Raw genomic sequence first — 27,274 nt, 5'->3', positions numbered from 1 at the left:
TCTTTAGTTTTTATAATATTTTGACATGTTGCACATTTAATCGGAGGAGCCATTATTGATGGGTAAAATCGTTAAACAATTTTCGGTCTCAAAAAAAAAAATTATAAAATAAATGCGTCCGTCTAATTGAAAATGCTTGCAACAGCGCTTCAAGCGCTTTACGAAGCGTTCCGTCGTGACCTTGGAGCGTTATAACGCAGCGACAAGGACGAACTGCAAGTAGCCGTTAATCGAAAATTTATAAAGTTTTTAAGTTTTATCTCACAAGTTTGCGTCCGTTATTGAGATTATTTTTGCACTGATACTTCCATGAGACACTTATATTCACGATGACACACTGTTCCAAGTTAAAATGTTATTTTTTACCACGAAATAAGAATTAAATACGAGGAGCACAGTAACTACGTGTTATCTCGCGCGACAGCGAACAGCAAGCTATGCATGTTATGCATGTTTTTCAATACTTTCTGATAAAAGTGGAACAAGTACAGTACAGCATTGCAAAGAAATGAGCAACTTTAATCGAAGTAATTTTAAATACAGCTTGTTTGATGATTTATATTATCTGTAATCTAAAATTTTTTTTTTCATACTCGCTGTTTCACGCAAATGCCAAATGTCAAAAGAACGTCATCTTGACGTTAAGGTGTCAAATACCAATTGCCAAATGCCAATAAAATTGCATAAATTTTGTAAAAATTTTGACTATGGTGATGTTACTGGAATTATTATTCATTTAAGTTTTACGATGAATCTTGCTTTAATTCTTAAACATATATAATTCATGTATGTTTAGTGAGAGTTTGAAGCAATAACTACTGAATTTAGATTATAAATGGAGTAAAAACCCTTTATTATCTTTATACGCATTAAACCGTATTAACCGTATGACGTCACAGTTGAAAAGGGTCTAGTTGGCTTGGTCACGTAGTAGGTTATGTTATATCCTGACTTTCTGCTATAGGAAGTAAGTATAAATTACCTATTTAAATAGTTTTTGTAGAATTTCATAAGCTTCTTGATCATATTTTATACCGTTTGTTATTTACTTTGAAAACATAATCTATTTAAACGTCGTTGCACTGATATATTTCGTGCCGGTATTCTGCAAAATTTGTTAAGATAACGTAAAAATGTAAATTTTAATTAGAAATCGTAATTACCGTCATCATGTACATTGAGCATAATTTGCTTAGATAGCAGAATATTATCTTATTTAAACAATGTACCTATAATTAAGCTGTGTTTTTGCATTTAACAAATATTTGTGTTCCATTCAAGGATTCATTTAAAATTGTCTTATTCTTTTCTGCACTTGTAAATTATCCATTACTAAATTATATGGTATGACATAACGTTTTGTAGGTGCAGCTTTTGAAGTTTTACACAATATGGCCAACATTAGCAATTTGTGTATGATATTAACTTTGTAAAAATAGAAGATAGTATAAAAAGCCAACACTTGATTATATTTTCAAGCTATTTTCTACTAACTTTTAATATTATTATTTATTAATAATGAACAAGCGGTCTGACTTGGTTTTACCTGTGGTACATGTTTACATTTTCTCTCCATAAGAACCATCATCACACTTCAAGAAATATTATAAAGAAAATAATGAATGATATTGTTTCAGCCATTCTCAAGTTATGTGCTTACCAATACTTATAATATTTTACTAGTTACCCAGGGGTGACTTGCAACAACTTATTTTCAATGAAATACTAAACAACATTCTGAGTTCCAAGAATTATAATGTAACAAATTCTCATAAAATAAATTTAGTTTGACCTTAGAGAACAAGCAAATGTACTGTTTGACCTACAGAATATCCATAATTTTCCACTATATAATAAATTCTTTTGCCAAACTTGTGTTCATAATAACTTGTTTATCACAAAACTAAATAATTATTTGTATACTTGTGAACACATTTGTTTACATTTTATTACATTAAAATCACACTACAATAATATTTTTACCTATCATGTAAAAAAATAGCTACTTTTTAATAAACAGGTAAGAAAACATGGATCCAAACATCTATGCATTGGTGTTGGATACACTGAACCGGGCTACCAGCCAGGACCCAGAGGTACTCAAGCCTGCAGAGAAGAAATTGGAAGAATGGGAGATAGAACCAGGCTTCTATTCTGTGCTCCTGGTAATATTTTTTTGTGTTTCATACAGTTTGTGTGCATCTTTGAATGTGTAGTAATTAATCAAATATGTGTGTAAAATAAATTTTATGGGCATATAAAAAAAAAAATCATTTATTAATTTTTATATTTTCTTTAATTGTGCTTTTAATAATAAACGAAACACTTGTTTTACTTCTCCAAAAAGGTATGTAATTATGAGCATATAATTCATTATCTATATATTAAAATTTAACAATACAGAGGAGTTTCTTTTTCCAGAATGTACTATCAAACCATTCCATCGATATAAATGTCCGTTGGTTGGCGGTAATGTGCTTCAAAAACGGCGTCGATCGGTACTGGCGTCGCAACGCACCTCATGCTATCACTGACGAGGAGAAAATGAAACTTCGTAGCGGATTGCTGACGTCGAGTATTTTGAGCGAACCAGTTGCACAGATTGCCACTCAACAGGCTGTGCTTATTGCTAAAATTGCTAGGTAGGTTTGACAGTTGTAGTCTTGCTACCACCTAACTATTTATAATATTTATTGGATAATACGACATAGTTTATCACCATTGATTTTTGTATCTTATCCTTCTTATGAAAAGAATGTGAAACACAATACAGAATGTAAAGGACAGATTTTTGTTTATTTCTCAGTTATGTCAAAAAAGTATAAGTTCACAAATGTCTTTATAATAAATTTGAGAGCATACACAATATTAAAAAGAAAGAAATGAAGCAACCTATACATACATACTTTTGTATATACCTACTTATTTAATATTTATTGTACAGGTTTGATTGTCCAACAAATTGGCCGAACTTAGTCCCGGATTTGATTGGAGCACTGACACAAGCACCACAACCATTGGTTCAACACAGATCCTTACTTATATTCCATCATGTGGTCAAAGCTCTAGCGTCTAAGCGACTTATTGGCGATAGGAGGACATTCCAAGTACGTCTTTGATTATAATTCTTACTTCATTCATCAAGGAATTAACTCATCAGAGAATTTGGTTAAAATCTACATTATTTGATTCTTTATAAATGTAAATATTTACGTTTGTTTCAATATTATTAACATCTGTTCTTCTATATTTTAACGTGATAACGTTTTTAAAATCGTTTTAGTCGGGTGACATGTTCAGAAACTTGTGTCACACCAAAACCTCACGAGCGCGATCGCAGGTATAACGAGAGAGAGACGGACCGATCTCCCGTCTCATCTCGAGCGCTGCCACCAATAAGACGTTATCACGTAAACATCTCGATCGTAAACCTACTTTACAAACAACCAATTTTTTTTTTAAGGAATTAACTAACTCAGTATACGGTTTCATATTGAACTTATGGCATGAGAACACGGAAATATTCCTTCGTCACATCCAAGAGGGTGCGGCTACAGAATTGATTACTGAACATTTGGAAAAAGCTCTTCTCTGCTTGCGTGTGTTGAGAAAGTTGACAGTTTTCGGTTTTAGAAGAGCGCATGAGAGTCAGGACGCTATTGCATTTTTGAATGTCGTGTTCGATAGAGCTAAGACTAGCTTGGAGTGCAGTGAGTATTTTGGATAATAAATACTGTAATTATATTTTGCTTGTTCTAAAAAGTTCTAAGATAGCAATTTCGTTTGATAATAAACTGGAAAATTATCTATTTCTTCTTTACAAACTCATAAAAATACACAAAACTTTACTTTAATGAATACTCGTTAACTCTGTTAATTTTGTAAATATATATATACCGTAAGATGTTTGTGAAAAAAAAGACAGGTTGCACTCCGGGAGTGCCGGCAGAAGTGAAAACTTGATTATTAACGTTGAGCATGTTTGATATTTTGGAATGGTATCCGTCTTACGCTTTTTCGATCAGGTCACGTGTCCTGACGCGAGTTTAAGATTTTATACCCATTACAGAAAAAGTGCTCAATGCCGCTAAAGAAGTTTTAACTTCAAAAAATAGTCAAAAGTGGTTTAGTCAAAAGTTATTATATTTTATTCCCAAAGCTTATAACTGGAACTAGAATATAATTTACTGTTTATCAATAAAGTTGAACTAAATATAATCAAATGTTGATGCAATTTTTATTTTATTTGCAGGAAAGCTCCTAAAAGGGCGCGGAATATATCCGCTGGAACTATGCGAAAAGTTCATAATACACCTTACGAAAGTTGCCCTGGGTGTACTTTGCTTTCATCCATTCTCTTACGTGCCTCTAATCCGGCCATCTTTGGAGTTTGCCTTGTATTACTGTTTCACGGAACAAGGCATGTCGTTGATATATGAACGGTTTACTATACAGTGCTTGAACATTGTTAAGGGCATCTTGCAGTGTTTGGAATTTAAGTTGCCGAAGGGAATGGATCAACCGAAAGAGCCGTGTAAGTTGTGTGCTATGTTATATAACATATTTATTTGTATGGACAAATAAGTGAATGCGAAAAATGTTGGAGATTATATTGCAAGATTAAATCAATGACTTTTTTGTTGTATGCAACCACAATTGTTTTTTTTATTATTTGTTTTTTGTATGTGTTTGTGTGTATCGAAACAAAGTTTTTGACGTGACAACGTCTTATAAATTGGTTTGCCGGGTGACACTTCAAGAAACTGCGTTACGCTCCGCTCACGTTATGCGCTCACAATGAGAGCGAGTGAGAGGCACGCGGGCATGGTTAGCCCGCCTAAGAGCGAGAGAGACAGACATAAAAAGTCGTTGTCACGTAAAACTTTCGCCCGTATACCGACTTTACAGGCAACCAATTTTTTATTTCTTTCTTCTAATATCATTACTCTTTTTCATTGCAGTGACACTACAAGCGCACCAAGTGAAATGCGAAGTGCTAACAGAGAGCACAGTATGCCACATGTGCAGACATTTGGTCACTCACTACTTTCTGCTAAGTTCTGATGACCTGGCCTTGTGGGACGCGGAGCCCGAAAGCTTCGCCACTGATGAAGCGGGGGAGTCGTGGAAGTATAGCTTACGAGTGAGTTTTTGATTTTGAGTTTTGAGTTTAGGTCAATTTATAAATGTTGCTATTTGTAAACGTTACTATTTTTAATAAACATGGTTTTGTGCTGTCGGAAATAATGTTTCTAAGTTGCTATTGAATACTGATAAATTTATTGCAATCTTATATTTGTTAGTTCCCTTTTATCTTGTGATTTCTTATTTTCAAAAAAATTTTTACCCCTTCGTTTTCACAGTGACTCTCTTTAATTATAATATTAATGTTAATGGTGTTATAAATAACATACAACCAAATAATTATCTTAGAACAAAAAAATCTAAATATTTTCTATTTTTCCCATACAGCCGTGTACAGAAGCAGTGTTCATGGAGTTATTCCACGAATACCGATCTCTGCTTGCGCCCGAATTGGTCCGGTTGTTAGTTTCATTGCAAGAATCGCCCGTGTCTCCAGACGATCTGCCGAATATATTGAAGAAAGATGCGATTTATAATGCGGTGGGATTGGCGGCTTTTGATTTGTATGATGATGTAAGTGGGATATAACTTAATTTTCTTTGGAAGTATGATACAAAAACAAAATATTTTTTTTAGTCCCATGATAAAATCTCCTTGTGACTTTATTTCTTTTTCAGGTGGATTTCGATGAATGGTTCACCAATGTGTTAAGCCGAGAGTTAAAAATTAAGGATAACAATTACAGAATTATTAGAAGAAGAGTATGCCAGCTCATAGGTAAATAATATAAACTGTCAACTAACCAAGTGTTGTATAAATTTACTTAAGAAAAATGCCGATTTTTACAGGTATCACGCATACAAACATTTTCCATTGACACTTTTTGTGTAAAAATGTCCTTTTTATATATCTCATAATGTGCATAATAAATATTTATGTTACATTGCAGGTCAGTGGTGTGGCGTGCGAGCGTCCCAGTCTCTCCGGCCAGCAATATATGGGGCTTTACTCGAACCTCTCACGCGACCGGACGAAGACCCTGCGGTAAAACTGGCCGCTGCTGAAGCTCTAAGGAGCACAATAGATGACTTCAACTTTAAAGTGGAACAGTTCGCGCCGTACGCACATCATGCACTCGCTGCTCTTTATGAGCTCCTGGTATGTGTGATACGATTTTATGGTTTGTGTTTAAATTATTGACAGTTTAAATTAAAATATTATAAGTCTTGTACTATGCGAGTTGCGTGTAGTTTATGTGCTCCTAGTAGAATGGAACAAAATAAAATAAAAAAATTGGTTGTTTGTAAAGTAGGTTTACGATCGAGATGTTTACGTGATAACGTCTTATTGTTGGCAGCGCTCGAGATGAGATGGGAGATCGGTCCGTCTCTCTCTCGTTATACTTGCGATCGCGCTCGTGAGGTTTTGGTGTGACACAAGTTTCTGAAGATGTCACCCGTTTAAAACGATTTTAAAAACGTTATCACGTCAAAAATTGCTTAGAATAGTTTATGTTTTCCTGCATATTTTGTGTGTTAATAAATTGTGTATGTATTTCTTGTAGGTGGAATCTGAAGAGTGCGACACGAAGATGCACGTCCTACATGTGATATCGTACGTGATGGAGCGGTGCGGCGCGCTCGTGAGCAGCGGCGGCGGGGCCAGCGCGCTGTTCGCGTACCTGCCGCAGCTGTGGCAGCACGCCGCCTCGCACCACATGCTGCGCGCCGCCGCGCTCGCCGCCGTGGTGCATCTCGTCAAGGTGAGCGGCGGTGACAAGCACTAAGCACTTAGTATTAAGCCCGTGTAAGCCGGTAAGTTCTACATTGGCTTGGCACCGACATTAAACCAATTTAATAAATAGCACATCTAAATAATATGTAGTAATTAATAATATCAAATGTTTTTTATTTTTTCCTTTTCCGTTTTTGAAGTCGGTTTTTTTGACGTAGTTATTTTTATATTCTATCGGGAGGTTTTCTGTAGCTGTCAATATTTTGGGAATGCTTAACATTTAAGGTATGTAAAATGTAATCTACAAAAATTTAAGAAATTATCTTGGTATGACTGTTTGTAAATTTATTTTATGCATTTTTGAAGTGAAACTTCTTTATCGGGGTTGGAAAAAAATTTAGTGTAAAATTTTTTCGTTACGCGTGACATTTTTCCGTTACGCGCCATCTTTTTCTTATCCCTACCACGCGTGATTCGACGTATTTCTGTAAAGTTGCATAAAGTAAATTATTTTTTGAAAAATAAGGTTATAAAGAAGTTTCACTTCTTACGTGTGTACACTAGTTCACGCACACATTTTGTTTGTTTGAAAACGACTGTTTCTGAAAAAAAAAATTGCTATACCTATGTAACACGTGTTGTATGCGCGCAGGCGGTGGGCGAGTGCGCGGACAGCATCCGCGGCTGGGTGGTGTGCGTGGTGGGCGAGGCGACGCGCGCGGGCTCGCCGGCGCACGTGTACCTGCTGGAGGACGCGCTCGAGCTGTGGCTGGCCGTGCTGCAGGCGGCGCGCGCGCCCGACCCCGCGCTGCTCGACCTGGCCGCCAACCTGCACCCGATACTGGGTGAGACTTGTTTATTTACTACATTATTATCTATATAATACTAGCGGTTCGCCCCGGCTTCGCCCGTGGTACCTACATGTTTAAACTATCCTATCTCTCAAGTTTTATCGAACTGCACATGGTGTGCGAATTTTATTATAATCGGTTAAGTGGTTTAGGAGTCCATTGAGGACAAACATTGTGACACGAGATTTATATATATTAAGATATATACTTGGTGTAATCGTTAAGTGTGCACAGGCGATTTTTCCGTAAGTATTACAGATAACAAAAAACTTTAAACTGATATCGAAAGAACTTAACCTAATGAGTAAAATGGCCGTAATAAATTTTTAAAAATGAATCGAGAAATATCAAAAAAAATATCTTTAAACCCTCCCATACATTAAGACGTATGAAATATGAATATCCCATATACATTTAATATGAAAGATTTTAGCTTTCTTTTTCTTTTTTGGTTTTCTGCTTTAATTACTTCGCAAATTTGAAGTGGCATTTTCCACGCTTTTACCGGACATTTTCACGCATTTTCCGGATATTTTCCGGGGATTTTCCGAGTATTTTCCGGGCATTTTCCACGCTTTTTTCGGACATTTTCACGCATTTTCCGGATATTTTCCAGATATTTTCCAGGCATTACCCAGGCATATTCCAGGGATTTTCCACGCCTTTTCCACGCTTTTCCGGACATTTCCACGCATTTTCCGGATATTTTCCAGACATTTTCCAGACATTTCCCTGGCATTTTCCGGTTATTTTCCGTGATTTCCCAGGCATTTTCCGGGAATTTCCCAGGCATTTTCCGGGCATTTTCCGGGGATTTCCACGCATTTCCCAGACATTTTCCAGACATTTCTCAGGCATTTTCTGGGGATTTTCCAGGCATTTTCCGGATATTTTCCGGACATTTTCACGCATTTTCCGGACATTTTCACGCATTTTCCGGACATTTTCACGCATTTACCGGATATTTTCCGGACATTTTCACGCATTTTCCGGATATTTTCCAGGGATTTTCCACGGTTTTTCCGGAAATTTCCACGCATTTTCCGGATATTTTCCAGACATTTTCCGAGAATTTCCCGGGGATTTTCCGGATGTTTCCCAGACATTTTCCGGACATTTCTCAGGCATTTTCCGGTTATTTTCCGGACATTTTCACGCATTTACCGGATATTTACCGGACATTTTCACGCATTTTCCGGATATTTTCCAGGCATTTTCCAGGGATTTCCACGGTTTTTCCGGAAATTTCCACGCATTTTCCGGATATTTTCAGACATTTTCCGAGCATTTCCCGGAGATTTTCCGGATGTTTCTCAGACATTTTCCGGACATTTCCCTGGCATATTCCGGGGATTTTCCACGCATTTCCCAGACATTTTCCGGACATTTCTCAGGCATTTTCCAGGCATTTTCCGGATATTTTCCGGACATTTTCACGCATTTTCCGGATATTTCCCGGACATTTTCACGCATTTTCCGGATATTTTCCGGACATTTTCTCGCATTTTCCGGAAATTTTCCGGACATTCCCAGACATTTTCAGGGGATTTTACAGGCATTTCCACGCATTTTCATGTATGGGAGGGTTTAAAGATAATTTTTTAATTTTTTGATATTTCTCGATTTTTTTTTTAATTTATTACCGCCATTTTACTCATTAGGTCAAGTACTTTCGATATCAGTTTAAAGTTTTATGTTATCTGTAATACTTACGGAAAAATCGCCTGTGCACACTTAACGATTACACCCTGTATATCGCACGTGTACCTGCTGGAGGACGCGCTCGAGCTGTGGCTGGCTGGCTTAATTTTGATTTTGAATTGTAATTAATAAAATAAAATTTTGGAATTATGTTTGCTTGGATCTTGGAAAAAAAATACACATTTCCTAAGAATTATTTAAAACTATTTTGTCAATATTTGGTGTTTGCAGATATAAATAAAACAATAATGTTGCTATACCTCCATCTCACACCAAAAACAAAAATAACACAAATGAACACTTAATTCTACTCTTAGTTTAATTTCTATTACTTCTCTTTCTAAACTCAAATATCCTTCCAGAAACATCAACGGAGCACCTTCGCATAGTCGTATATATAATGCAAGCGTACGCCTTACTCTGTCCCGAAGAATTTTTCTCCTGTGAAGGCGCAAAATGTATGGCCTTACTCGATGACATGTTGAGTGATATGCGTACTGAGGGCGTAATTACGGTGTTAAAGATGGCGGAAATATGTATTAGTGTTACATACCCGGAAAGGAATCCGTTCCTGGGCGTTGAGGTTATATGGCCGATATTGAAACGGGTTATACAGTGAGTTTTAATGAATTATATGAATGATAGTACTAATTTAATACGAAAATAAGTAAATAAAATTTCAAATAAGATATTAAAAATGTATTGTATGTGCTTTAGTTAAAATACTTCTCTTCTGTTATTTAAATATTAAGAAATTCTTACTTTAAACTATCTGTCGCTCGCTCCTACCTAAAAATAATGCGTGATTACTCTTGGTTACTTACTCTTACTCTAGGTTTATGATAAGCGATAAAAAACATGGTTTTTACATTCGATTTTAACTCAGCCCAATTTTGTTTCTTTAAATTTTGCTAACACTTTTGAGTGTTTTAAGTTCTGCTTTGTATCAGATTGTGTAGCTAATTGTTTTTAATGATCAAATGGTGCAGCAAAATTTTTTTTATCATAAAATTTAATATTTTACTGCCATAAATTACAAATATGTAAAAAAAACAAAGTTGTTTTATGTTACAAATCTTTCCAGCTGTCTCCTAGAAGGCGACGATTTACCAATGGTATTCTCTGTTCAACTATGCCTTCTATCGCGCGTTATCCTTCTATCCTCGGATCTTTTCTACAAAGCTATACAAGATGCGGCAAAGAATCTACCGGAGTATGAGTCGGATCCGGTTAAAGTGCTGAATAAACTGTTGCATGTTTGGACGGAGAAAATGAACTTTGTGACGCAGGTTGAAAGGTGGAAGGTGGTTGGTGAGTTTTTTGGAGATTTTAATTTAATACAGATTAAAAAAAAATTACTGGTGTTTTTTTGGTACGAAAATTTTATGACAGAATTATCGACTATTGGTGTTACTGTGAATAGCATATACAAGTATTATTGTATTAGAAACTGCTGCTGTTATAAATTAGGTTCCTTTTGACGCATTCTGTAATAAAACATTATCGTATTATAGACATAACAAAATAAAAAAATCTTATATCTGTGAAAAGCAATAGACTACAGGCCCATGTTGAAAAATTTATGGGTCATTTGAACCACCAGGTGGCCTATCTAGAACGATATAAGAGCATAAAATAATAAGATTCAGCACTATGCTGTCACTTGTAAGCTGTCCACCTGAGTGCAGATTCTCATCTGCCGTATTAGTTTATGCTCTTATATCGTTCTAGATAGCTCACCTGGTGGTTCAAATGACCCATTAATTTTTCAACATGGGCCTGTAGTCTATAAAGCTTATGTTATTCACACTCTTATGTACATTGTAACTAGAGGAAACACTTCGTGTGAAAAATGCTGGAGACTAACAATTTATGATTTTTTTTATATTTTACAGGTTTAGGTCTAGCAGCGCTATTAACAACGCAAAATGCGACTGTTCTTCAGAGATTCCCCGCGATACTTCTCAATTTGACTGAAGTCTTGAATGACGTCATGAAATTGGAAGACGGTGGCTCTTATGTTGAGTAAGTTTGTTATTTTTATTTGGGGACCGATACGTTTCTATATGTGAAACATAATCCTATGATAAAAGATGTAAAAGTAAAAAATAGAACAATAATTTTTCGATATTAGTGGTTCATAGATATAGAAGAAAAACAGACAGTTATTCCGGATTAGAAGGATGTCTGTGTCAGTTAGTGTTTTTTGACAAAAAAATGTATGCGTGTACTAGACTACACACGTAAGAAGTGAAACTTCTTTATGACCTTAAAAATGTCACGAGTATGGCGTAACGCAAAAATGTCACGCGTACGGCGTAACGCAAAAATGTCACGCGTACGGCGTAACGCAAAAATGTCACGCGTACGGCGTAACGCAAAAATGTTACACTAAATTTTTGTCCAACCCCGATAAAGAAGTTTCACTTCAATAAAATTTAACAAATATACGAATAACATAATTCGATCTGAACCTATAATTATACGACATGAACTTTTCATCTCCTTTCAAGTGATCTAGTGGCTCGCGCATCTAAAAATGCATAATATTACAGCTACATGTTACTAGTACTTGTAGCCGTAATATTATGCATTTTATTATTCATATAGTAATATTACAATAAAGTCTACTTTCCAGCGGGCTAGTAGCCCCGCCCGGGTCGCGGCCCGCGTCGCCCCTGGAAGGGCGCGGCGCCGCAGCGCGGTGGGGCGCGGGCGAGGGCGCGGACGGCGAGGGCGCGGCGGCGCGCAGCACGCCGCACGAGGCGAGGCGCCGCCGCCTGGCCGCTGCGCACCCGGCCCACGCGTTGGACCTGCGCGCGGTGACGCACCACCAGGTTGGTTATGCGCGCCTGGTACTTTGTCGAATGTTGGACAGTTGAATTTAATAATAAAAAAAAAACAACTATGTACATATATTTAAAATAACTTTTTGGTCCTAAGTACTATCAATCGTAATATCATATCGTAATATCAATTTAATCCTAATACATAATAATACCTACTTCCTTTCTAGATTTTTTAAAATTTCAATTTTAATAATGATTGATTTTTTAACTTTTATTAACGTTTTATATACGCAACGTATCTTTAAAAAAAAACCAAGAAATATTATAAATCCATATTAATATTATAAATGCGAAAGTAACTCTGTCTGTCTGTCTGTTACTCAATCACGCCTAAACAACTGAACCAATTTTCATGAAATTTGGTATGGAAATATTTTGATACCCGAGAAAGGACATAGGCTACTTTTTATCCCGGGAAAATGACGCAATCCCGGAAATCCCACGGGAACGGGAACTATGCGGGTTTTTTCTTTGACTGCGCGGGCGAAGCCGCGGGCGGAAACCTAGTTTTATATAAATTGAAAAAAATGACACGATATCAAATGAGTGTACAAAACGTTCAACACTTTGAATAACTTCAAATTCACGAATCGCCTTCAAAAATATTTCATAATATTCAACATGCGACTTTGCAGGAAAAAGGGATTCACTTTTATACGACGTTGCTAACAATACTTTGTTAGAAGGTAGTCAATTCTTACCGCATTTTTGTTTAGAGCACTTTTGTTTTTAAATAATTGTCGTGTATGGAAGTTTCATTCTAGTAATTTTAATACATGTTTTCCAGCTTCAAACATTGAAGAATCAAGTTGGTGCGGAGACATTCGAGAGACTGTTGCAGTCGACGGACAAAGATACATTACAGCAGCTGAGGGAATATATACCGCTTTAATTTCAAATTATAAATATAAATAACTCGCTGAATTACATAATAGAGACGAACAAAACTCGGAAAATTTGACACGAATATTCTGATTAGTATAGGTCTTCTAACGTCGATAAAAAAGAAAATGTATTATTTTTTTTTATACGAACTATCGTATCTTCTTAATCTTATGACTTATATATGTGTCTCACTCTTGTGAATGAAAAAAGAATAGGATAGGAGATATGGAATATTTACTTGTTTATTCGCAATTATAGAAGCGATATTCGGTGTTTTAACTAAATGAGTTGTTTTATGGATATTTTTAATATCAAAATAAAGGAGCAATTCCCTTGTGGGCTGCTATTATTGACTTTTAAAATTTGAATCGAACTGTCTTAACGCATTTATCCTCTAGCAATTTTATCGTATAAATATTCAAAAAAGTCTAAAGCTGTTACAATCAATTTGAAATTAATGTACATTGTTTATTGATAAATAATGTATATTAATTTCCAAAGCCTCATACACTTATGTGATATAGATATTTCCTATAAAATAGCTTTAATTTTAACACCAACGATTCTGTATATGTCTAGACGATGTTTGAGCATTTACGAATATTTTTTGCGTGGTTCGTCTTTTCCGGAATGTTCTATTAAAAAGTTTGTTATTTTTGGTCTGATTAAGAAAAGAAGTATGAAATAAGCAATAAGCATCCATCCAGCCTTTGATTTTAGATAATATGTTTATATAGATAATATCTAGAAATGAGCAATAAAATTTAATTTCTTGCATTATTTTCTTCAGCTTTATATAGGCACTGGAAAGTAATAAAAAATGGATAAAATGAGCTAAAAGCTGGATAAAAATAATTATAAATATTGACATATACAGAATTGCATGAAATTCACTACTGTAGCGCCTAGGTTGTTGTATACTAACTCTAAAATTCTTAAAGTTCTGCCATCTAGAATAAATTGGAGAAATTGTTATTAAAATAAGAATGAATTAGTATGACTATAAAAATACAGTCCATGTTTTTATAAAATGCTTTCATATGTTGCCAAGTCACTTTATTATAGGAATCTATCTCTCGCTCACTCTTATTGATATTTTATTGCGACAGAGCGAGATAGCAATAAGCTGATACATTTTATTTGCTTATATATATTTTGTTTGTGTATAAACGATGTATGTATTACATATATTTTTATATTTCGATAATTGTAAGTTCTGTATTTTAATGTACAGTTAATGTTGCGTTTATTTTGCCGAGATTGTCATAATCTACGAAGTCAGCACTAAATTGTAGTTTTAGTCAAATACGAATGTAAAAACTATGTATATGCAATTTTATTTCTTAAAAACATAAGTATACGAATAAAGAATACATTCGAAAATTGCCGCGTTTTGTATTAAATTGTTTTTAAGCTCGCATTTGTACCGATGTTTTTTATAAAACTTTGAGATGTCATTTTTCTTTATAGTTCATTTCTAAAGTTGAACGCCCCCTAGTTGTAAAGTTATAGTTGATCTAACATATCTCTGAAGACCTGAAAACAATTAATAATAACATTAATATATCGCCGATTGAATTTAAGAATATTATTACTATATTTTAATAGTTTTATTAAAGTGATGAAGTTTTGGATATAAAATCATGAGAACTTTCTAATGGTTTTATCCTTAATCCGTTAATGATATACGGCCTTACTAATAAAAAATTAAAAAGTTAAACAATGGATAAATTTCTACCATTTTCTACAATTCTTTGTCCTGCTCACATGACGCTCACATGAAACGTCAATCATAAAAACAAGACAGGTTATTGCAATAACTAATCCATTGCAAAGCGAATGGGTAACATTTTATTAGTAAGACCGATAAAATGAATTATCGGTTCAATTGAATCGTTACCTTATCACATGACAAAGATAAGTAGGTCAATCTATACTTGAAGTTCTAATTTACCGATACAACAAAAAAGTTGCTACTTCTATCCAATAGATTAATTTTAAATATGTACATTTGTACAGTATTCCAGAAAGATACCTTACTTGAAAAGACTTAGTTGTATTTTTTTTCAAAATATTTGACAAAAACATATAATATATACATATTATATGTTTTTGTCAAATATTTTGACAAAGGTGGTGGCAAAACCGATTTTTTACGGATTTCTGTCGTCGAGAATGCTTCGTCCAGTTTAAGCTGTTATGAAAAATATTTTTAATTGTTTTTTACTGAATAAGAAAATATCGGTAGAAATGCTAGCTCAATACCTTGTTTGTATATTTCTGATTTACTCTTTAGAGGTTTAATGAATTTTCTTTAAACGTTTTTTTATACACTGTATGATTTCTGCTAATAAAATTGTTTTAAAGGAAATTGTATTTTATTTTTATATACCTAACACATTTTGCTAAAACTACGTCATATATTTTATGAAAAGGTTGCCGTACGGTTGGTAATTTACGATACGACCATATGAGTATACTATAACTGTTCTTTCGATATTATTAAATTATGTACGATAGATTTAATGATTTGAATTTTGTCATCATTAAGAAGTCTATAACGAACCTATAATAAATCAACAACTGCTGATTTTCGGTTTGTTGGATTATCTCCACTTGGATAATCTATAATATAAAAATGAATCCCAGAATGTGTTGGTAAGCGCATAACTCGAGAACGGCTGAACCAATTTCGATAATTCTTTTTTTATTATATTCCTTGAAGTACGAGGATGGTTCTTATGTAGAGAAAACGTAAATATGTACCACGGGCGAAGCCGGGGCGGACCGCTAGTGATCGATAAAAATTGAAAATTTTGCTAATAACAATTATTAATGTCTTAGAAGAGCCGGGAATTTTTTTGTTTAGTGAACGTTATTACAGTGTTATATTTGAAAACACATAAAATTATAGTATAAAATACCACAACATACATTCAGTTGATTCATAACTCAATCTCAAAATAACTAAAAAGCCCTGATACATTACTATTCTAGCTAACATTATAAATATGTAAGTTGAACTTCAGTCAAGAAGGTTATCAGTTTCGTGAAATCTGGATGCGTTCCAACGTTTCGGCAGACTTTTTAATGTATTCCCATTAGCCTGGCAATCTCTTGAGAAATCTCGACAACTTGAACCTTAGCTGTAGTGCAGTGGGCTTATATATTTAACATACGATTTGCAAGACCGCTGCACAAACTTTGCTATGAACATTGCTGATTATTAATTAAACTTTCTTGACCCATATGCAGCGGTTCGTTAAGGACTCCTTGAAACGTCGGGGAAATCATTGTAACGACAAGTTTCGAAATATGTATAGATAGAGTTGGTACAGTGGATAGTTATTTATAATCACAATAATATTTTATTGACTAAAAATCAACTTAGCATTATTTCAACTGCAGTTATAGGCCTAGCTGATATAGGTGGGTATCAGCTAGGCCTATAACTGCAGATATAACATACATTTGAAACTAGAAAATATACGATTTGTTTTACTTAGTAAGGGCGGCCGTACACAGATCGCTTCAAGCAGTTGAGACCGACCGCTTGAAGCCGCGACCGTGCAGTGACTGCACTGAGCTACAGAAAAAAAGAAACTTTTTTAACTATGCTAAACAGGTCCTAATATAATATTCATTGTGCTCTTTTTTCAGAGGTAAAGGATTCACAGCCCTCCTCAATGACAAACAAGGGGTGCTTAATAAGCCTCACTTTGTTTGACTGACCGCGAAACTTGGCCACGTTTTGAATAATATCAACATATTTATCACGACGTGATATTAATCAAGAAATGATATTTATTTAGAGCGTTCGTTAAGGCAGCTAATTGCGCGTCCGCGTCCTAGCTCCCGACCATAAATTATAATGTAGTCTGATTTATGAGAAGACAGCGGAACACTGGGTGGTGTTGCCGCGTGTTTGGAACTAAATTTCTAAGTGTCCTTTCATTTAGATACGATCGTGAATTATTATGGATTAAATGCAGCTTAGATGAATGAATTAAATAAGAAAGAAATCTGTAGGTATTTAATGCAGAGCGGAGATATGAATGTTGGTATTTATGCGAATTAAGAACTGATTATGCGCAAAGATTGACAAGATCTTTACATTTGCAATTTCAATGATAACTGGCAAATTCATAGAATTAGGAATAAGTACAAACGGCCGATACGGTTGTAGTCAGTTTTAATACAGTAATGAACATCGTAGGTACTTCATTCATTCAGAAGCGATCTGCTTCTTTGTCTTTTACCTCTTCTGACTGTACTTCTATCAGTTCTCCATAATTTATAGTCGTGAGGTTACCGATACAAAACTTTTAATTGGTAAGTATCTATTACTTTTACTAGTTTTTTTTATGACCACCTCCTTGGTACATTGGTTGACGCGTGAGCGTAGCACCGACTGTCCTGGGTTCGATTCCCGGTGGAGACGAAGAAAAAAAAATGTCTCGGTCTGGTAGGACACAAAAGGCTGAACACCTACTTGTCCCTAAAGAAAATCGATCAGTGAAACAGTATAATGCATCTGCCCCTTACCCCACTAGGGGACATGGGTCTTCACTTTATTACTTTTTATAGGCTACAATCTACATAGTGTTAATGTGACAAAATGTATTTGAATTGTGGCTCCTTACACAGAGCATTGAAGATAATTACCGCCCGAAAACCCAAATAATTATAAGTTATAAACCGCATCCGCTTATAAACGGAGTCGTAGTTGATATCAGTACTCTTGTTGCTACGCCATTAGTTTTGTTTCTTGTAGCTCGCCGGATAACCGGCAGACTCAAGAATTAGTTAATGAACTCAAAACATAACTTCGCTATACTGCTTGTCAACTGCGTATAATACGATTTTCCTTAGCAATAATTAAGATAGGAGCTTTGTTTTGGCCGCTGCGTTTTATTTATTCTTCTTATTTAGTACGAGCACATAGTACGATGGGTGCTAACTGCTAGCGTTAGTGCTGCGGGCGATTTTGAGTGTGTACAAAATGCATAGTTAAAAAAATTCTCATTAGTTTCTCATTCCACTGTCTAATAATTAGTAAGGATTATTGTAATAAGGTTTTTCTTACAAAATATCTGCATTACCAGTAGGTAGGTACCTATCTGTTTAATATATTTAACCATAAATTAATTTAATAAAATTTTGATTATGAACGAAATTGACGTATTAAACCCTTTTGTTATTCAAATTCAATAATTAAAGCAATAGAGCTAATCATCTACAGTCTAGAGTCTAGACTCTAGACCGTAAACCAAACTCGACGCTTCCTCAACCTAATCACTGCGAAAGAAATTTCACATCATAAAGTTGAACAACTGTTGTAATATCAACGGTTTTTCGCTAACACGACTGAAGCAACCTCAGAAATAAGGAAGAACAAATGTAGTGTCGTTGGTCTGTTGCACTTGTAGACGACAATTGGTTTTCTCATAATAATATATGTTCACATTTCACATCGGCAATTTTATAACATTCTTTTTCTAAGAAAATCGCAATTCTTTCGTAAACATATTGAGCGTTTTTAACAGGCAATTTGAAATTAATAAAACACTAAAGAAAATAGTTTTCAGAAGGACAAAATAGTTAGCGTGTGTATAGAAGAACGAAGGGAAAAACAGTTTTTCAAGACATGGTTCATTACTAAAATGTATACGACATCTTATGGGAGCGTTCTCATCGCCGATTGAATTTTGTCAAGAAATCTTAAAAAGGAAATTAATCTCTGCCTTAAGTGAGGCGACAAAACCTGATGTAAAATCTTTCAACAATGCTAAAGTTATTCGTAACATTTAAACCACATCACGTTTTGTAACTCAACTACTTGGATTGGAAAAGTTCGGATCAACTGGAAGTTAGCGCTGTTTAAGTGACATTGCGTTTCGAATATTTAATCCCTTTTGACTTCTGAATGAAGTATTTTGGCAATTGAGAGCGAAGACAACTTTATTCCTTTTCCTTTTATTAGCTTCATTCGTTTACAAGTAGTTTTATTTAGTTTTTTCATAGCACACACTGCATAAATACCTTACCATAGCTCGATAAATTAGAATAATATGTTGTTACACCATTAACACCAAATAGTCAAATTGAACAGAAAATATCAAAAGCTAATAAATGATAGCGATGCAAATTTTAAAACTAAAGCATTGACCCAGCTTTGGGATCAGAATAATTAATCAAGGTTTTCTGTATGAGTCGCTAAATGAGGTCGTCCTAACGATCCAACTTTGAGGTGGGGAAATCTATTATTTAGAGAACGGTCTTGTCACATACTAACGTGAGCCAACCGCCAACGTGCCGGCAAAGTTGAAAGCCCGAGTTTGTGGAACAAAACCACTTCGAAAAGACAATGAAAATTATTATGGAGCGTTTGCAGAGACGCGAAGACGGGAATAGAAGGGACGGTATAAGTGGTGTATCAAAAGTGGCAAGTTCAAGCCAATAGGGAAGTGAAATATGCTATAATTGAAACGAGGAAAAGATTCTGACTAGATCCTTTAACTGTTAACTATATTGTTATGTAGATGTGTGTAGTATTTAATTAACAGCTAGAAATGGTATCACATCAATGTTATCATTTTAAAGCTCTAATGTTTCAAATAACTTAACCTTTCGATCATAACACACATTCCAGAAAAATTAGAGGCCATTCCGCAAATATCCCGTATAATTTATAAGTTAGGTGCTGAAAATGTTTCCAATTGTGGCGGCCGTTTTTCCGCTGTCATTGGAATAAGCTCCATTTCCACGGACGATACGGCCACATCACATTTCTGATCACGCACCAAACGCGTCTTGAGGCGTGCCGCGAGATTGTTGGATGAGGCACCTTCTAGATTAATAGCTATATACTCTTTGCTATACTGGGATATATAAGCCTTGCCTTTAAGAAAAAAAAAATGAAACTTATCGTGGTATGAAGATTTTTGTAATCTTTACACGTAGGCTACATCAGTCTTATTATTCTAAACTAGCTTTGCTTCGCGGTTTTACCCGCATTCTCCGCTCCTATAGATCTTAGTGTGATGATATTATTATAAACCCTGTAATAAATGACCTATCCACTCTGAAAGTATTTTTCAAATCGGACCCATATGTTCAAATCAACCAAACAAAAATCTCTTCAGCATTATAATGTACGGCGCTTATATCAATGACTGTAAAATAATGTTTAAATTTTGTTCAGCACTGCAATAAGGGAACATAATAACTGATGGGCGTTAATTTACTCTCCCATATTCATCTAGTTCCAAATTCCAACGTACGTCAGGTTTACACTGCATATTATTATCTGGTAACTAGATAGGCAAATATTATCTTTGGGAACGAGGACGACTTATTATACCAGTAAAGAGTGCAGTATACCTACTAATTATAAAATGTGGTAGTTTGAATAATCAAATCTAACAAACTTAATTGAGACTTTGAGTCTTAAGAATTCCAATAATCACAATTAGAAAGTTAAATCATCCAGAAAAATGTAATGTAATGAAGCTAGAAAAACGGTCAATTATGAATTAGGTAGAGAAGTCAGATTACAAAGAATTTTATTAGTGCGAGGACTGCAAATGAACAATGAGCGGGTACATTTCAGTTTTTTACATATTATTATTAGAATAAGAGACTAGGATATACCCGCATCAGTAGCGAAGATATTCTGACCTGTGCCTTACAGGATTATTATCTACGTGTCATGTTACCACTGATGAAATTATACTCTCCTTGGGGATAAAGACGTAAGAGTTTTCTTTGTTTCACTTTCACTGCTCTCCAACTTTCTAAAGATATATCGTTTGATGTTTGCCGCTTTACATCTTGTCTCTTGATATCTATTTGTCATGGTAGGTTTATAATAAGGCTAGTACGTTTTACGTAAGACTTACGAATTTCTTCATGGCTTTTGTAGATTTAGGATTTTGAATTTTAAATTATTTTTCACTAGCTTTCCACCCGCAGCTTCGCCCGCGCAGTCTAAGAAAAACCCGCATAGTTCCCGTTCCCGTCTGATTTCCGGGATAAAACCTATCCTATTTCCCGGGGTAAAAAGTAGCCTATGTCCTTTCTCGGGTATCAAAATATCTCTATACCAAATTTCATGCAAATTGGTTCAATAGTTAAGGCGTGATTGAGTAACAGACAGACAGACAGAGTTACTTTCGCATTTATAATATTAGTATGGATTTTCATTTACCTAATTACCTAACATTTCAATGGATATGAATACAGGTAATTTATGTAGTTCGTAATTGTTATGTATTGAATGGGTATTGAACATACCAATAATATAAATGTGAAAATACCTTGTGTCTTCGCTGGTTATTTGTTTAGGATAGTGTACAGTAAATTTTTACATAAAGGTAGATTTCAATCGTGAAACAAAACTTGACATAAACAAAATAGGGATACAATATCGATTTGCTGTTTTAATTTCTTTTTAATCGATTGTGTGACGGCAATTTATCCGCGTTTAAACGTGAATTCGTTGTGAATTGAATCTTGTGAATTCTTTCAGTAGGTACATCGAATCAGAAATCGAATACTTGACTTCATCGTCTACCTATGCTTAAACACTGTTCCACATACACGGTCAAACTCTCATACCTCATACTATTAACCGTTTGCTAGGCCGTTTCGGCCACCATATGTAGTGTATCTTCATCGTTGACAGTATATTAATCATTTGTTTAGCCTAGTTGCTCCGAAGGGTCAATTTATCTTACGTTCTGAGGAAGTGTCACCCATTCTTCATATCTTGTATGATATGTATGAAAATATTAAAGCGGTCACAAAAAGGGTACAGAATTGGCTGAATATAGGTGAATGTGTCGACAGTTTTTGCTGTACTTGATGCCGATCGTGAAGAAAATTAATCTAATGAGATCGATCTTATAGATGCGAAAGTTTATGTCTTTGTTTTTCTATGTAGTTTCTTTCACGTCAAACACAGTTATTTTAATGGTATGCTTCTTGCACCTGGAGATACCTAGTCAAAAGGTAGAGCGTAGACCGTGACATCGGTTACATATTATAAGGATATGTTGTTTACACACATTTATAGACAAGTTTCTTATTCCCATGGAAATTTCCTTTGCAGACGAAGCTGCGGGCGGTAAGCTAACGTAAATAACAAGAAAAGGTAAATTATCTGTCAATAGCTTTACCTGTTTTTGTGTGAGCAGAATAATTAATGTTTAAACATTTATTTACAAAAATAACATACCGAGAGTAGACTATTTCGACTTAAATACTAGTGACAATTACCTAGTATTTAAGTACACGTTAGAAAATAACGGAAATCTTATAAGAGTCGAAATAACTTTATATATCGATAAGTTTAAACAGGAAAATATATCCATATAATTTTGAATACTCCCTGGATTCAGCAGTGGCGTTTAGTGAAATCCCATTTCATTTTCCTTTTAAAGAGTTTTAATAAACATAAAGCACTGCATTTCATGATTGCGATTTCAGTTCGGATCGCTTGAAAATCATCTCAATTTGAGTAATGCAAGTCTTTGTGAATATCGGAAATGTATCAACAAGTTGTGCCTTCAACTTTACGCGAAAATTGTTCGACATTTATCGGTTATTTATTTTAATATCACGGACTGTAGGCGTTTGGGGACGGTGCTCGTTGTTTCTGAAGAAAATGTTTCATTTTTGTCTTTACGTAACTGATCGGAGATGGTTTTTCATGATTGGATTTCGAAAAGATATTTTTTAAGTACTTTGCTCTGTCATAGATTAGGAGAAGGATTTCTAATTTTGGGTGGGATTCCGAATATTATTTAATTTGTTTTTCTAAAGCTTTAAACTTTAAAGTAAATTATGGTGCCTTACCCAAAGTTATTTCACGATCAAAAAGTAGACAGTGGAAGATTTTCCGCTCAGTTCAGTTCATTCTCAAAAACGAATAAACGTAAAGGAATTTTATCCATTCCATTAGAAGGGATGTCTTTTGGCGTACACCTCTGCAGATTGTATGTCTACGAATTAACAGTAAACCCGAAAATGCTCCGTAGAACCGTCGCTATAAGAGCTATTTTTGTTCCAGGGTTATAAACGATTTTGGGTGTACTTGTAGGTGTGGGTGTTTATTCAAATGGTTTAAAAGCAATATGTATTTACCTACACTTTGAGCCCATTACGACGTGCGAGACACTCGAAACTCTATTGAAGTAATATCTGATCATTGTATGCGTGAATCTGTGAAGAGAATTTTTAAAGTGGGATAAGGTGTTGTGCCTTTCACGTGAATACTTAGAAATGTGGGTAGAATTATGTCTATAATCTATACTAATATTATAAAGATGAAGAGTTTGTTTGTTTGTTTGAACGCGCTAATCTCAGGAACTACTGGTCCGATTTGAAAAAAGTTCATTTTTATGCATCTAGAATGTACGTAATCTAGATTAGCTCTTCAATTATATAAAGGATAATACTTTAGCTATAAATTATAAATAACAATTTTGAATTTACTAAGTTATAACTAACTTGAAATGATCTCTACCTACTTATTTTCTATTTAGCATGAATAGAAAATTGAAGAAAAAAAAACACGATATAATATAATTCCAATACGAGGTACCTCATATTATGGTGCTTGATATCTACTTATGCAGCAGTGTCAGCACACCACAGCTCGGATTACAGAATATGTGGTTAATATCGTTTCAATGAACGTGACTCGTGACAAGGGTCGACAGCCCGCTGGTTGTTCATTTCGACCAATGTCTTTGCGAAGAGCTATGAGCGGATGGTTTTGTTTTATATCTATGAGCTGTGCCCAGTTTCTCCCAACGAAACCGCGGGCATAACTAAGTATTTCTAAAGTTCATGTGTTGTTCTGTACATAACTATATTACTGTAAGGTTTCACCCAATTTCCATCCATTACATCCAATTATTCTGTTAAATGTGTTAATGTAACAAAAGTTGTGCACTTGTTGCTCAGAGAACCATAACACATTATACTAAAAAGGGGGAAAAAAACTAACAAAATTTAATTTTACAGTGAAACGAGATAGATGTACGAAATATAGATGCTCAACGAATTGATTGATCTCGAGTAATATGAAATAATTTAGATTTTAGACTATAAAACAGCTTGAATCTTATGACTTCCGCTGCAGCACCTCGCGCATCCAGCATCCAGCGGCGGTCGCTGTCAAAATGTACAAATTGTACTCCTAACACTTTTTAATTAAATACCTTTTGTGATATTGCGCTCTTTCATTGCCGAATATTTGTTTAAGCGCCAAAATATAGATGCAGTTTACAAATGTTTTTATTATTTCGTTCATCCTATCTTAGTATTGATCTTTGTTAACACTTTATAGTTTATAATCTATTAAATATGAATGTAAACTATTAAATATTAATAATATTTAATAGTAGTTGTAGATATATTTAAAATGCAGTTAGATAAAACAATTAGATCTTGAAATACACAAATTTATAATAGTAGTTCTGAATCTTTAAAGAGCTCTTGATTATCATAAGACGAAGTTTATAAATTATTAGTAAGTATCAATAAGTCATTAGCAATAGGGATCGGTATAACGTATGCGCGGTGAAAAACCAACAGTGCTCAACAGACCACAACACGCTTAGCGCCTTCGGTGAAGCGTTCATGTAAATAAATGGCTTACGTGTGCGGTGTGACTAACTTACGATCGATTCTGTATCTTACACTTTTTAACAGAATTATCCAAGTAGAATTAAGAGTTAAGAAGAATGAGCCGGGGTGTTTTTAGTTTCTAATAAGGAGACGTGTACCTACTTACATCTCTAGAGTTTGAAGTAGAGATCGCAGTGTATAAGTTTGGTGCTATGTGTACTAATTGATACATTTATACATATTATGTACATACCTTTAATTGTCACCGAAATAAAAATACAGTAGAAAAAAATCTGTAAATGAAAAAAAAAAAATATAATTATGCGAAAATGGTCCTCACATCAGTATAATTTACAGATTAAGTTTCTGTAACACTAGTTTTCAGTACTGAAGAAGACAAAGTGTTTTGTGTAACTATGCATACATTTGTTCTAGTGATAGAGATGTAGAGTGGTTAATCTTAATCGTAAGTGGTTATATGGACTAATTAAAAACCACATACAAATTGATAATGATGTTTTATCATTTTCTCGTCATTACCTTACTAAGTGGGTCCAACTTGTGGTTTTAGTGCACTCTATATAATAAGCTATTACCTAAAAATTCCCATTTTTACTCCACAGTTTTGCACATACTCTTCAATACAATTTCGGATTTCCTTATATTATCACAGTCATATTATGCATATTCATTAAATATCCTCCTCCTTACTGAATGAACTGAATTGAATTTTAACAAAATCGACTACGACTAGCCTTTTGAAATGATAAAAGAGAATTTGAAGCAGTAACACAATAGCGTTATTTGCAAACATTAAGGTTGGAATCATTCCCCAATTATTTTAACGATCAAACAATTTATATTAGACAAAAATTATAAAGGCTTCCTTGCCCTACTTTCAGAATTCATAACTTACTATATTAATCCAAAAACAATTACATGAACCGTTGCATAATTCATAAAGTTACCGTATAACTTTACAAAATTATCGCTAAAGTTGGTTCAAAAGTTCAAAAGGAATTAAGTAAGACAGCCTTCTGAAATTATGATTGCAGTGTGCTCGAGAATATAGCTTTCTTTATATTGTTTTATTTTATTGGATATTGAAAAAAAGAATCGCATATTTTTTAAATGAAATTTTCTATAGCTGCGTATAGTGATTAACGGAAGGGAAAAAACTATTGGATCATCAGTAACGTGATTATGTGATGTGTTATGTCTGAATAGCGATAAATGCATATAATGCATGATAAATGTTGGAAATATCTAATGGGTTTTATAACGAGTTGTAATTTAAAACCTTGTTGAATAATATTGTCCGATGTTCACATGTTGAATTTTGAATTTAAGGTCTAACTTTTTATGTATATTAAGTAAAAGTTTAAAAGATGAATTATCTATCTAGTCATATATTTTCGATTGATAAATTAATTTTCACTTCATTCAATCCCGATTTTATGTAGAAAAATAAATTGTATTTGTATTATCTGTAATTATCAAACGTTGTATTATCTCAAGCACTCTATTGTATCTTTGTTACCAGGATAACAGAACACAAGAGAAGTTTAGCCGAAGTCGATGTAATCTATTAGCCGTATAATTAATTAGGAGCCCTTATCTAAACAACACAAAAACAAAGCAGGCCCTTTCGCGTGATAAGCGAGATGATTATCTCGTAGCTTCGGATGACGTCATAACTCATTTTTTTCCGTCGCTTGCTCGTTAATACTGACTAGTGTTTCCATGATATAACTCTATTAATGTTATAATTTATTATGGATATTATATTTTTTATAATAAAGCATAAAAACTTTTTGGGTTTTACTTTTAGTTCATCTCAGAAGATCTCATTTTTACATTGTTGGAATTACATCTAAACTGGCTCTTTTAAATTTCCTGATAATACACATTCAATAAATGAAATAACTAAAAAAACGAACGGAAAACTCTACCTACCTACACGTTTTTATTACTATGGTTTAACTAGACAATAATTATATAGAGGATAATTTTTGTTCTGTTATCTATTGGAATGTTTGTTTGCATTAAAAACTGAAAGCCTTCTACAAAAACCAAACAAATATAATACTTTAATTTTGTATCTAAATGATTGTAATACATTTGTATTCTGTATAACATTAAGTACTAAGTTTAGTAAATAAAAAAAGTAAATTATGAAATTGCAATAAATCGATAGTATTCGACTCAACGTAGCCGCGGGGGATTGATATCAAACTTAATGATATTTTCTCGATTCCAATATATCAAGGAAAGAAAAAGGAGATAATGCTATTTCTTGTAAAGGTAAACGTAATTTTGTTCGTCATATTATATTCAAAAGATAAACTTTTTCAATCAACATTAATTTATTACGTATTATTATTAGTAGTAGTATACTATTAAGTATTTATATATTTTTTTTGTTATAAACCGAGCTTTTCTTCAATTAAGTAACTAACAAAGAAATTGCATGCATTTATTGTGTTCAAAAATACCCCTGGGAAAATGTATATAAAAATTACAAAAAAAAAA

At 34.1% G+C, this 27,274-nt stretch overlaps 1 protein-coding gene across 2 annotated transcripts in view; it reads left to right on the top strand.

Moving 5' to 3' along the window:
• Window positions 1–671: 671 nt before the first annotated feature.
• Impbeta11 (importin beta11) overlaps window positions 672–27,274 on the top strand; it is a 73,728-nt gene continuing 47,125 nt past the window's right edge. The window contains exons 1-17 of one of the 2 annotated variants that reach the window (XR_016317111.1): window positions 672–967; window positions 2,021–2,165; window positions 2,422–2,642; window positions 2,945–3,107; window positions 3,464–3,710; window positions 4,253–4,534; window positions 4,962–5,143; window positions 5,473–5,658; window positions 5,763–5,862; window positions 6,035–6,243; window positions 6,650–6,847; window positions 7,472–7,664; window positions 9,734–9,986; window positions 10,456–10,682; window positions 11,267–11,396; window positions 12,010–12,208; window positions 13,008–14,605. Coding sequence is in view for 1 of the 2 variants with exons in the window: in XM_089707176.1 (XP_089563302.1) it covers window positions 2,031–2,165; window positions 2,422–2,642; window positions 2,945–3,107; window positions 3,464–3,710; window positions 4,253–4,534; window positions 4,962–5,143; window positions 5,473–5,658; window positions 5,763–5,862; window positions 6,035–6,243; window positions 6,650–6,847; window positions 7,472–7,664; window positions 9,734–9,986; window positions 10,456–10,682; window positions 11,267–11,396; window positions 12,010–12,208; window positions 13,008–13,112 (3,030 nt within the window). In the remaining variant the exon portion in view is untranslated. Of the gene's footprint in view, window positions 968–2,020; window positions 2,166–2,421; window positions 2,643–2,944; window positions 3,108–3,463; window positions 3,711–4,252; window positions 4,535–4,961; window positions 5,144–5,472; window positions 5,659–5,762; window positions 5,863–6,034; window positions 6,244–6,649; window positions 6,848–7,471; window positions 7,665–9,733; window positions 9,987–10,455; window positions 10,683–11,266; window positions 11,397–12,009; window positions 12,209–13,007; window positions 15,145–27,274 lie in introns of those variants that run through there. The other variant, XM_089707176.1, reaches the window with a different exon arrangement.

The sequence above is a fragment of the Colias philodice genome, chromosome 19 (assembly GCF_061535455.1).
Source record: "Colias philodice isolate Cphi_HAF_F1 chromosome 19, ilColPhil1 Martin Lab GWU primary, whole genome shotgun sequence".
NCBI classification, from domain to species: domain Eukaryota; kingdom Metazoa; phylum Arthropoda; class Insecta; order Lepidoptera; family Pieridae; genus Colias; species Colias philodice.
The sequence above is the reverse complement of the archived record's forward strand: the minus strand, read 5'-3'. Positions and strand labels throughout refer to the sequence as shown.